The sequence below is a fragment of the Poecilia reticulata genome, linkage group LG7 (assembly GCF_000633615.1).
Source record: "Poecilia reticulata strain Guanapo linkage group LG7, Guppy_female_1.0+MT, whole genome shotgun sequence".
Lineage (NCBI taxonomy): Eukaryota > Metazoa > Chordata > Actinopteri > Cyprinodontiformes > Poeciliidae > Poecilia > Poecilia reticulata.
The window spans coordinates 20,124,443-20,137,816 of record NC_024337.1 but is presented as its reverse complement, the minus strand read 5'-3'; the positions used below and the strand labels follow the sequence as shown (position 1 = coordinate 20,137,816).

At 39.7% G+C, this 13,374-nt stretch overlaps 1 protein-coding gene across 2 annotated transcripts in view; it reads left to right on the top strand.

Moving 5' to 3' along the window:
* LOC103467625 (adenylate cyclase type 6) overlaps positions 1–13,374 on the top strand; it is a 52,028-nt gene that overhangs the window by 1,173 nt on the left and 37,481 nt on the right. For both annotated transcript variants that reach the window (XM_017305823.1, XM_017305824.1), the window contains exons 2-3: positions 4,676–4,922; positions 6,604–7,543. In XM_017305823.1, coding sequence (XP_017161312.1) covers positions 4,903–4,922; positions 6,604–7,543 — 960 coding nt within the window. In that variant the 5' untranslated portion in view covers positions 4,676–4,902. The remainder of the gene's footprint in view (positions 1–4,675; positions 4,923–6,603; positions 7,544–13,374) is intronic.

The following is a 13,374-nucleotide window of genomic DNA, read 5'->3' as shown; positions in this document are numbered from 1 at the left end:
ACACACACACACACACACACACACACACACACACACACACACACACACACACACACACACACACACACACACACGGCCTTGCCTGTATGTGCACAGCATCCAGACACCAGAGCCGCAGCAGATGCAGGGACTGAAAACCAGAATAAAAATTAAATTAAGCAGTTTTTAATTTCCTTGAAAGGGTTATGCATCTGCATCATCTGGGTGAGAAGTGACCTGGGGACAGAGGGGTGCACGCGCGAAATGAATGAGTCAGTGCGCGCTGTTTGCGGCCAGCGTCCGGTTGAAAATGCCCCCTTAGAGCAATGGTCACCCACCCACCTACCCTCCACTGCCTCTCTCGCTTCCCCACTGCTCCCCTTTAGCAGAGGGACGGAGAGAGGGAGGGGATGGAGAGCTGAGCCAGGCACCAAGCAAGCGACTGGCAGAGCCGCGACGCGACGCTGGCAAATGGGTATGAGCTGGTCGACCTTGTGCGGGGGGAGCGAGGGACGCAGACGGGGAGGTAGAGGTGGGAAGAGAGCGAAGAGGAGGGGCGGGCAGGGGAGGTGCTGGTTCCCCTTGAATCTTGTCGATCCAGCGAAAGGAGGAGGAGGGGTGCTGGACGAAAGAAAGCGAAATACGGCGAGAAGAAGCTGTTTTCTCTGCAACAAGGCAGCGAAGCTCCGTCTCTCTGCAGCCGTGGAGGATCTGGTCGACTGGTGGCCTGGGAAGATCCACCATATGTGGCCTTTTTATGATCCAATCAGAAATCCAGCACAGTGCATTTCTATTATTACCCACACTGATCAGGCATGACATTATGACCACTGAAGTGAAGTGAACACACTGATTAGTATCTGTTTATCAGGATATCAGCAGGTGAACATTTTGTTCTTGAAGTTACAGGAAAAGCTGGCACCCGTAAAGATTTAAATGAATCTCAAGAACTGGGTCTTGAAAACTGGTCTGCATGGTCAACATCAAATCTGTGCAAAAGAGTTTCTGAATGCAGCATTTGCTAGGTAATAAATCTGAAGTGCAATTCAGTAAAGCTTTGCATGCTGATGATACATTTGACCAGTTGACCTGGTATAAATTTAACATACTAAGGTTTGGGGAGAGCAAGGCTTTTGGTTTATTTTCTATTGTTATAATGGAAAGAAAGTGAAATTATGGATTATTTGTAGCACTATGGTCATCAGAATATTACCCAGGTTGTAATTGCTTGTTTCCCCAAAGTTAAAAGGGGACTGAAATATAAATATCAATAACATTTGAAGAATGTAATGCGCCAGGTCGACGCTATGAAGCTTACCGGAAGTTGTGCTGTAAACAACCATCCTCCACTGCGAAGAGAGAAGTACTGACCTGAACAAGATGTTAATTTAATATTTGGAATTGTGACCAACACAGATTTTGTTCACTTCCTCTGCTGCTTTGTTAAAACCACAGGCAAACCACAATTCTAAAACAGTGCAGAAAATTGACATCTTCGTTCGCAGCTTTTCCTTGTGTTCGCTGATTGACTCGGTTGAAATCAAACCGGAGGAATCCCAGTGAATGGGAGAAATCCCAGGTAGTGCTGTAAGCGAGATTTGAATCAAGCAGAATTGAACAGGAAGGTCACAACATCCTCCTGGGAAGCCTTGGGTCCCACCATCAGTTTTAATTTTGCTTTGACACACAAACACCTACCGAGGCATTGTTGCAGAATATCTACATCCTTTCTTGGAAGCAGTATCACCGATGGTTGTGGAGTCTTTTTGCAATACAGAGCAAAAACAATTTGAGAAACACAACATGTGAATGTTGACTCACCCTCAAATTTCCCCAGATTTCTATCCACTTGAGCATTTATGAGATGTGCTGGATAAATTTGTCTTTTAAAGTAAAAGAACTAGAAAGACTGCTGCTACTATCTTGGTGTCAAGCTACGGGTGGGCATTTAACATATCATTTATTGTGAAAAAGTTCTAGATTCCATTTTGGTTAATGGAAATAAATCTGGCTAAAATGTTATGTTTTGCTATTTTCTCCACAGTTTTTTCTTCTGTAAATTAAAAAAATAGGATTAAATTAAGTGTCTGTGCACAGTGTAGGAATGTAAATCATGTTTCTTTAAGTAAATGAAGTCCTGGAAAAGCTTGATACGTTTTTTAAGGGTAGTATTTGTGCTTAGTGATATTGATGCTGTGCCTCGCAGCCACAGCCATAGTGTTACCTAATAAAGACATGACAAATAGTTCCTATCTTCACTTTTATTTGTATCACATGATGCACAGATCCGGTATTAATGTTTGTATCGATCCTCATATTGAAAATAATTATAGATATAGAATAAGGGCAGATCTATCCAGTCTAATGCTATGCTGTGAGCTCTGAGTGACATCATGCCTTATTATTTATTTCACATTATATTCAGAATTGCTCTTGTTGCAGTTTAATTTTACATGTTGGGCCTATTGTTTTTGTCAGTTTCTTTGTTGTTTATTTTACATTGACTGAGCAAATTAAAGTTGCGTTGTTTCTACATGTTTGAATATACCAGCTTGTGAAGCTACTGGTACATTTAAATGTTCTGTTCCGGTGCAGAGTTATCAAATAAATTTGTAGTTCATCACATTTATGTTTGTTTTTTTGTTTGTATTTTTAAAAAAAAAGAAACAGTTTAAGTCAATTCAGTACCGATGTTAAACCTCGGATATCTGTAACGGTATCGGAAGTGATTGATTGGTGCAACAGAAACACAAAATATCTTGATTAAATTCTACGTCCATGTTGTTCACCCCTGGTGTCAGCACAAACACACCTTTAAGGGTTTATTCTGGCTCAACAGATCAGAGCTACTCTCACTAGATGGAGTGTCATTAATGTCTGCTTGATCAGTTATACAAGAAATACATGCATATCTGCGTCCATCCATCTGTCCGTCCTTTCATTCCTCTTCTCAGAGATTTTTTCCGCACCGCTCTAGGAAACTCAAGGCAATCATCAAGCAGAAAGTATTTATATTTCTTCCTCGGTTCTAGAGTCTCCACTTAGTGGGAAATACCTCTAAAAGGAGGCGACCAGATGGACGAAACACCTCAGCTGACTCTGAACCTATGGATGAAAGATTTTGCTGCTTGTAATTAAAATCTTATTGTTTTGGTCGTGATCAATATCTTTTGACAGTAGGTGGGGGGTTGAACATCAACGTGTCAAACAAATTTTTATTTTGGGCAACATCAAGATCATGAATGTTCTCAAAGGGCCAGAATGCATTGGTAAAAACCATGAACACAATTTTTTAAATATTAGAAAATAGCTGTGTACTTATTTAAATTAAATGGTGTTGAACATTTTTTCAACCTGATCAGTACCTCCAGGATTTTGCAATTATTTTTTTGTGATATTTTTTGCAATCAAAATCAGTGATCTGACATTTTGCAATATTTGCTCTTATGTATGACAGTAAATATGACTTTTTGTTTCTTGCCATATCAGTCATGAACTGCACTTTGACATCCAGTAAGCCAGAGGCAGCAGTGGAGTCGCATAACCCCAATATTTTTGCAGAAAATTTCAAATACACTCACAGTTATGCATTGGAACGAAAAAGTGTGGGGAAGTATAGACTTTAGCATTAGTTTTTGCAGAATTGTGAAAACTGGGTGGAGATTGACTGGTGTAATTTGGCATTATACAGATAAAAACCTGCTTTTATTTGACTGATAGAATAAAATGTAGGCTCACACTGTTATTTGGATGCTTCTATTTATGTGTCCCTCTGGTCTAGAGGGCCACAAGAAGGTCTCAATGGTCCGGATTTGGCCCCTGGGCCTTGAGTTTGACCCATGGTTTAGAGCTTTGGTTTCTGGTTCATCTCAACAGAGCAGACACACACATTACTGCAAACGAAGCTCTAATCCATCTACCCATCCTTCTTGTTCTTTATCCAACACCTCAGCTTCAGAATAACCTCCAACTTGAAGCGCAATGCATATTTTTAAAATAATAATATTGTAACATGTAATCCATAGAGCCGAAATCCTCTGCTGTAACCTCTGATGTGGATGAAACCCTGACATCCTGACTTTCTGGATGTTTCTATTTGTACTTTTTATTTTGGCCCCACAGGCCTGCAGAGTCTGTCACTTTGAATAAAACATTATGGTTTTGACAATGTCCTGCTGTCTGGCAGCTTTTATCTGGATGTTTTTACTTGTCTGTTTATCATTGATTGAGATTATAAACAGAGCTTCGGGTAGTCCATCTGTTCTTTTTTGTCCTGGCTGACTCCAAAATGCTTTTTTTAGAGAGGTTATATCAGAGAATGGGTCATGCTGGAGTCAAAAAGGATGAACTTATGCCCACAAATAGGATCTGAAAAAAAATAAAACAACTCTGTAGCTTCTGCTTTGCTGCTAAAGTTTGGAGGTTGTTCTCCAATAAAACTGTCCTACAGTTTGCTACCACAAAGGTAGGAAATGCAATTTATGGGAATTTGTATAGTTTATGCATGGCAATTAAATGCACTTTTGATTTATTTGCTATTTTAAAAATATATTGTGTATATGTATCCCCCAAAAATATCTGCTTTAATTTTCAGATCTTGTGTTACTTCTTATATGTTCATTTATTGTTAAAACACGATGACACGTCTATTTATCAACTTGTCACTCTTCTGTATGTTTGACTTTCTTCCCTCCAGAGCCAGCAGAAGCCGTGGAGATAGGCCTGGCACTCCAGTCTTATTTAAATTAGGCTCTGCTTGTTGGGTGTGGCACCACCATCTGGAGTTTGGTGTGTCAGTCGGCCCGCTGTTTACTCCCAGCCTCCGGCCGTGCAACACGGCGCCAGCAAACCTCTCCTCTCTTCGTCAAAATTTCGTCCAGGGGGATAAATGAGTGAACCGGTCGTAAGGGAAAGGGCTGGAACATGTACCAGAACCCTGACAGGTAAACATACAGCTCCTACAGGTAGGGCTGGGCGGTAAATTGATTTTATTGATTAACTGAATTTTTGGTTTTTGAAGAATTTCACCTTGGGTTTCCATAGTCCAGAGTCAGCTCTACTAGAGCCGCCTTCTTGTTTGACAATCGTGTTTTATAGCTTTTATTCACTTTCACTTTGAATGTAACTCTATGATGGATTTTTTTTTATTAAGTAGGAAAAATAAGTTGTAATATCACCAGAATAAAGTTGTAATATCACAAGAATAAAGTATGAAAAATAAGAAATTACATGAGGATCATTGAGCATCTTGTGAAACAATACATTGGTTTAAATTTTACACATAGTACTTAAAAGCTATTAGAAATAGTTAATCTTTTAACACATCAGCATCAAATTATTATTACTAGCTGAACTAGAAATTAATGCCAACTGATGTCATATTTAATGATAGTAAAAATTTTAAAGGATATATATTTTTAGTATAAACAGTGTATGTTTCTGGTTGTGAACTAAATATGTTACACTAGATTTAATTATGTGTTTAACCTAAGACTGCATGTATTTTTCCATGTCTTGTTTGCTTTTTGTTGGCTATTTTTTTTGGAAATTTGTAAAGATTGTTTTATTGATGTAAAGAAGTGATATGTGGACCTCGGTAAGAGTTGCGGCAGCATTGTGGATCCTAACTAAACTAAACTAAACTAAACTAAACTAAACTAAACTAAACTAAACTAAACTAAACTAAACTAAACTAACTGCAAACCATTGTGCTTATTTGTTGAACTAAGCTGTTCATATCAGACTTTGATAACTCAATCAAAGCTTTTATTCCTCATTGAAAGAAAACTTTCTCGTAATTTCAAGACGTTATTTTTTTCTGGTACAATTATTTTGCTAATATTTTAACTATATTCTTGCAATTAAACGTTCTCATAGCTGACCCTAATAATCCGTCATTCAACTCACAGAGTGTAAGATTGACAGAGTTTCCCCGAGAAAACATGTTAAGCCTGGCGGTATAGGGCGTGTTTTTGAGTTGCATTATTGGAAGACATTATTGACCATACTGACAAAACTTCAACACTAATTATTACATTTTTAAAAAGACAAATGCAAAATAAATTTTGATTCTTGCCACTTCAGTTGTTTTATCCTAATTAAAAGGATCCAAATTTTTAAAAATCTTTTATCTGTGACTTAATTCGCTGAAGTTGTTAGCGTGTAGAACGGTAAAAGAGACACCTGAACTCAGTCTTTCAATCTGTTCACACACTGACCAGACTGAGTTGTCATTGTGCTTTCAACCATTTTGCCAACAAAACTCTTTAACTATCATTGTTACCGGTGTATAAAAAAACTATAATAAATAAACAAACAATGCTTAGCTTGGTGGGGGCACAAGTAAAAGCCTTGTGGCCCACCAGGCTTATCATACACTGGGGGAAACCCTGACTGAAATGAAAGCCACTTTTTTGAATTATTTTCAGCCATTTGTAATTTCTTTTGTAAAATAGAAAGTAAAATCGATTAAAATAGAAAATAGGAGCCAACAGGAAAAAAAATCAGAGGTTTAATTTTTAAGCCGTAACGCCCAGCCCTACCTAGAGGGAGTCAAAGGAGGGGGAAGGCGTCACGTTGTCCAACGTAGCATCAATGCTAACTGTTGTTTGTCTGCTCAAACAGAATGTCCTGGTTCAGTGGTCTCCTAGTTGCCCGAGTGGACGACCGCAAGACTGCGTGGGGTGAACGCAATGGCAAGAAGTCCAAACGGAAGGGAGGCTCTTCTCTCTGCAGCCCGCGTTACATGAGCTGTCTGCGGGACCCGGATGCTATGGAGCCCCCTTCCGGAGCCCCCCTCCCTCAGCACCATCGTGGAGGGGTGGCCGGGGCTATCGGAGGTGGGGGGAACTTCGGCGTCCGCTGCGGATGGCAGGAGGATCACTACGGCAAGAGGGGAGGGGCTCTCGGGGAAGGGGTGGGGCTGAAATCAGTTGACTTGGGCTTCGAGGATGGCGAATTGAAAGACAGGAAAGGGGGATGCAACGGAGGAAGCAGCGACATGGGAGATGAGAGTCCCAACGGGGCAGGAGGCGTGGTGACGGCAGCAGACTGCTGGCTCAGGGTGGTGCGTGTATTCCAGTCGAAAAAATTCCAGTCCCGCAAACTGGAACGCCTTTACCAGCGTTACTTCTTTAGGCTGAACCAGAGCTCATTGACCATGCTCATGGGAGTGCTTGTGATCGTGTGCGGCATCATGCTGACCTTCCACTGTGTCCATGCCGCTCCGGACGTGGCCTACTCATCAGCCCTGTCCGTGGCCATGGCTCTCTTCATGGCTCTCATGGTGGTTTGCAACCGCAACGGCTTCCACCAGGACTACATGTGGATGGTCAGTTACCTGGTGATTGGAGTCCTGGTGTCGGTGCAGGTGTTTGGAGTCTTCATGGTGGCGCCCAGGAGTGCTTCAGAAGGAATCTGGTGGTCTGTGTTCTTCATCTACATCATCTACACGCTGCTTCCCGTCAGGATGAGGGCTGCGGTGCTGAGTGGAGCGGTGCTGTCCATCATTCACGTAGTGACCACATGGCAGATGAACCAGGAAGACAAGTTCCTCTGGAAACAGGTACGACCTGTTTCATTTCTCTGCTGTCTCTCTGGTTATTAAACATGAACAGAAAAGATGTCAAATTACTTTGTCAGCTGCAAAGTTTTTCCAGGTGAATTAAGAAATTCAGGTCTCCAGATCAACCTAAATTATGTAGAGATGCATGTGTAACATAATAACACTGTTACAGTTGGACGGTTTTCATCTCCCGACACTCACATGGGTTGTTTTCGCACCTGATAATCCAGTAGACTTGGTTCGATTGGAGACCAAAGTTGCAACATTTGCTACATTTTCAAACTGCAATGTGTCAAACGAACCCTTTGAAAAACCTGTTTACCCTCCTAACCTGTGGTGGCGCTGCAAACACAACTACTGAAGGAAATGACATGAAAACATGAGTACAACTTACTTCTTCACAAAATGTAAACAAAAATGGAATAGCGCCAGATCTCAGTTGTTGCAGGATTTTTCTTTTGTCTTTGGTAAACGACCACAAGCCATTTCTCTCATTGGTGTTAGACTCTTTCGTTTGTTTTGGTTGAATTTACCCAGAATGCCCTGCTCTAAAGTCCACCTCCAGCTTTGGAGCAGTCTCTATTCTGCTTTGCATTCAAACAATTCACTTCAACCACCGACCTAGGATGTATTTTTGTTTTCTCTTTTGGGCCACATCCGAATTCATTCACAAATTCACACCTCCCCAAACGAATCAGACTTTCTAGTCAAACAAACTAGATTTTGATTAAAGTGGACCAAACTGGGCTGGTGTGAATTCACCCTAAATGGTAAGAACCACAAAACGCACTTGATAACTAAACTCTTTGGGGTGGCGTTGACATTCTTTTGTTTTGTGAGGTTTTTTGCAAAGCAACTTTTCTGGACTCTGTAAGTTCTTCTCCCTGTTCTAACTTACGACATTTCCTACTGAAAGTCTAAAGTTTTAATTAATAATATTTTCACCCTGTTGGATAAAGTCTCCATGTAGATAGTGTCCAAAACTGAATCATTTGAAACTTGAGTTTTCATCACAATTTAACATTTTCAATCAAAGCAAGATTTCCTTATAATGCTCAGCACTAATACCAAATATATATTTAAAAATAAACGTACGTAAACAAAGAAGAAAAATGAAGAGATGATTTGTGGAATCAATACTTTGAATCTTCATTTTAAACAAACAAACAAACCGTTGAACAATTTACTAAGAATGTGCAGTGGTTTGTTTCTTTTTCATAGTTTCTGCTGAATTGGAAGAGATAAAACAATTCAGCAAGTAGAAGATTACCTTTAAAACAAGTTATCTGTAAAAGAAGTGCCTGTTTAGAGAACATTGTCTTCTTGTCTATTGGAGCAATCACCAGCTATATTACTGCTTCATCCTCTTTTTCCCCATACAAAATCCAATACTTTCCATTAAAAACAATTACATTTACTACTAACCTCACATCATTTAGAGTTTTCCCCCCTGAAAATAAAGACAAAAATTGTGAATCATTAAAGTATCTGTGCAGCTAAATGACTAAAACATATTTGTCATTAACTAGAACATTTTGATTATGTAGTTTTTTGGGAGTTTGTGGGAACAAGCTGTCACGGCTGTAATCTCATCACGCTGTAAAAGTGACGTGTCAAATGTCAAACCTCCAGAGAGATACCTCTTCTCACATCCGGTCTGCATGAAACAACAGCAGTGCTAGTTTCAAGTGGGGTTCCTCACCACTTGATGAGTCACTGACCAAAACCCAATGCCAGTTTTCAGATCAGTTTAGTGAAGGAGCTGTTCAGGCTGGGAAATTTGAAAGTTTTTGCTTATAAATACCAAAAAAGTGAGATGAACGAAAACGTTTTATGGGATGTTAAAGATGCGTGTTTATTAAAATCTATCCCTCAGACATTAATGGACTCCTGACCGCGTGGCTTCTTGTCTGGCTACGCCGAAACACAGACTTGATATTTACGATGGGGTGATAGTGTGTGAACTGGCAGCGCAGCCGCTGCAGTGTGAACCGCTCGGCTGTGATTTGTCACCGTGCCGGAGCTGCGTATTTGGGGCTTACAGGGTCTCGCTGCACAGTGTCCCGCTTGTACGTCATGCCAAGGACCTGAGGGCTCGCTGAAGGTCAGTGGGCTGAATGAACCGCTCCGGCTGGACAGCAGTGTGTGTCTCTGTGCTGCTCTGTGACAATGGGAAGATTACCATGATATAAAGCAGCAACACTCAGATCTCTGTGCTCTTTCACAAGGGACACTTTGTACTTTTCTGCTCTGGTGGGGTGACGGGGGTGAGGCCAAAAGGGAGGACGGAGGGAACCGCAAAGGGACGGGGGGCAGGGGTTGTTGCGGCTGTTTGCCTCTTTTACTATCTTAGCTGTTTTACGACAGTCATCTCCTCGGAGACGAGTTATGTAAAGCATAACAGGAGAGCCATTAGGTGAAAACAATGGGAGGATATCAGACTTAATGATTGCTGATTGTCCGAGGTGTGCATTCGTTACGATATCCTTTCACTTATTTGTCCTGCTGCTGAATCCGTTCTCAGCAAACAACATCATATTGTGACTGTTTATTATAAATTCAATACAAATGAGGGGGCAAACATCAGGGCTCGATGGGAACTCAGTGTTTACAGTGCTGCGCCTAGCCTCCTGCATGATATACCGTAGCGTTATCCATCACAGACCCAGCGTTGTTTGCCATCGTTGAGCGAATGAATGTCATGAGATAGCTGCGGCCCAGCGAGAGCAGCATATCTTTGAGGTCGTCTCTGTATTGTGTGACACGGTTATTACATTGTCATCAATCACTGCTTCATGCTTTTCTGCAAGTATTTCCTCTTTCTCCAATAACTCATTAACCTCAGGGACGCTGCAGCGCCGATGAAGGCCGTGGATGATTCCAACGCTGAAACGAGGAATCCTTCTGGTTCGGGATGTCTCATTTCACTTCCTGCCTCCCTTTTATAATAAGATAAACAGTGTTTGTTTTATTTCTGTAGCAGACTGGAGAGTCAAAGGGTATTTCAAGAGGAGTGTTTCCCATCGTTTAGATCAAGACTTGGATTTTGTAGTAATACTAAGATTATTCAGATTTTTCATGTGTTGTTAGTTTTGTGGTCAACTTTTGTGCTATATGGATTTTTATTCTTTTCAAACTCTGGCATATTTTGTGATGTGCATTGTCTCTTTGGAATCAAGTAAACAACGACAACAACATCGACTACATTAAAGATAGTTTTTTAAGGTGAGGGAAAACAAAACTGAAGCATCTGAAGCAGAGCACAGACCTGCAACACATAGCATGTAGCCTATTGACCACGGCATGATCTCTATGCTTAACAGGCTGTCAGCACATTCTAATAATTCAGAATCTAATATATTTATCTTGTCCACTCACCCATATCAGTGTATTGTAAAGAATCTCATTTGTTTTCTTTCTCCAAAAGTGTTTTCCCGGTTTTTAACATGAAATCTGGGCATTCGATTAGCTTAGCCACTCCATCCTGTCCATTTAAGGACCAGCCGCTGAACTTAAGTGATTCCTACAAGCTGCAAAGTTTTCACTGATTCTGATTGTTATACAGCATTCAACATCTGGCAGGGCTGGGTATTAGTCTTGGTGTTACCGTAACCCTCAACCAACAATCCACACTGGCAGGTTTAAACATTTACAAAGCCTTTCTTTTCTACAGATGTCAATGTGCCTGAGTTGATGCTAATTGCTGTAACAATAGAAGATAAACTAAATAATAATGTGGTGTTACATACAATGGGTAAAGCGGTTTGCACAAACTTCCAAGTTTAAAGGAAGAGCTCCTTTCTGAATGTTGAATTTATTAGTTTTTGGTGTTTTTAAAACCAACTTTTTCAGACATGTTTTGTTTGATCTTTGGTTTGTCTGTTTATTGAACGGTGACAGTTTATAAATTTTAGCGTGTAGATTTGAACCCGCATTTCTTGAAGCACGACAACAAATATTAGTAACATGCAAAAAGCAACACAAAACATATCTGCAGTTATTGTCATGAAATTGCTCATTACTTAATAAAAGTTCAAACTGAAAAAAAAACACATGAAAAATCTAAAAAATAATATGCACCTAAAGTCACAAATATAAACTTTCTTTACCCAGATATTCATTTAAGGTAGTTTTCAATAATCTATGTGAACAGTATTGTAAAGTATGGTTATTTGACTGTAGTAAATGTCTGTTAACAAAAAGCATTTTGGTTTATCAGGCTTCATAATTGTCAAATTGGTCCAAACGGGGGTCAGCCATAGTTTGTATCAAAGTCTTCTGAAAACAACAAACAATGAAACAAAAAAAACATATTAGATTTCCGCATTTTAGGCAAATTTATTTGCATCAAAATACTTATCGAGCAAGGAACGATAACTGACATTCCTGGTTAAATAAACTGATATGAAATGGAAGCAAGAATGAACTTTATTGCAACCGGTGGTTACAAAATTGGGTACAGTAACAGGCACATTCAGGTTCACTGCATTTACTCTAAAAACTAGAGAGAAAATCAAGTTGGTTGGTTAACAAGTTAAGTCCAGCAGCTTCTGCAACATGGTGACAGAAAAAAAGGGGAGGAGCTGTCAGTTACCGGTTGCTACGGTAACCACCAACTGCCAAGAGCAGCTTAACAGAACTTATGTAGCAATAAATGTCAGGAGAAAACAAGTTTTTGACGAAGCAAAATGAATCTGAAGAAGATATAAACCAATTTTGATAAATGTCACATCTATAATAATGCTAAAATAAAACAAAACCCCGCATGTTTCAAATATTACACTATGGTGTATTTGAAACATGCGGGGTTTTGTAATATTTTTAGCACAAGTTTCCGCCCTTATTTGGGGGAATATTTTTAGGACGTCTTTTATCACCGAAACCTTTTAATAAACTTGTTTTCGTGAGCTTCTTGCTGGAATTTCACAATAACAAATTACATTCTGCCAGGGTAATATTCAGTGGGTCATAGGAGGAGCACGCGTTAGTTAAATGTCTGTTTAGCTTTACGGCAGGTCAGGTTGTGTGTGCTGTAACACCAGTAAATTTTATTTACGGATTTTATTGTCTGTCTATTGGCAACCGTCGTTCTTAAAGCTGTCTACTTGAATCTGAATCAGCCAGATTAATGCCACATCTGAACACGGCCACAGAAATTCAAAACAGTCTCAGATCTTGTTTAAAGAGCCTTGACAGTGACATGAAAGCTCTGGCTTTTTCTGGTCGTTAAAAAGTCCTGTGTCCTTTGTAAACATGCCTCCTTTAGTCTCGGTTGTTTACAAAGCAAGCATTTTAGTGGATGCTGTTATTTTCTTGTGTTTTTATGTTTGATTTTGGTCTCCTTAACATGAATTCTTCGTGATTTTTCTTTTGTGACTTGGTTTTCAAGACAAATACTTTTAGATAATCAGTTGTCAGTCAAATTAAAGACAAACTGTTCTCACAAAATGAGAATATTTTCTGCTTTTGGGACCAACATATTCCTCGCATGCTGTTAACCGGAGAAACATGACCCTCAACAAAGGGATCAAAACTTGCCAATATTCTAGAGTTTAACATCATTTAACCCTTGGGAGTCAGTGTTCTAAATGGCCGTTTTTGACTAATTTTTGATTTTACCTTTATATTTCTTAATAAAAACCATTAATATTGCTTTATGTGCTATCATTTTTTTCAGGACAGCCTGAACTTTGTCAATTTACACATATTTTTGTCATTTGGACATACTGACATTGCATTTTGGGCCTAAAATCACACAAAAAAAGAAAATTCGAGTAGGAAAAGTTTTTATTTTTGTCACTGTGAAACCCACAAATATGTATAACAAATAT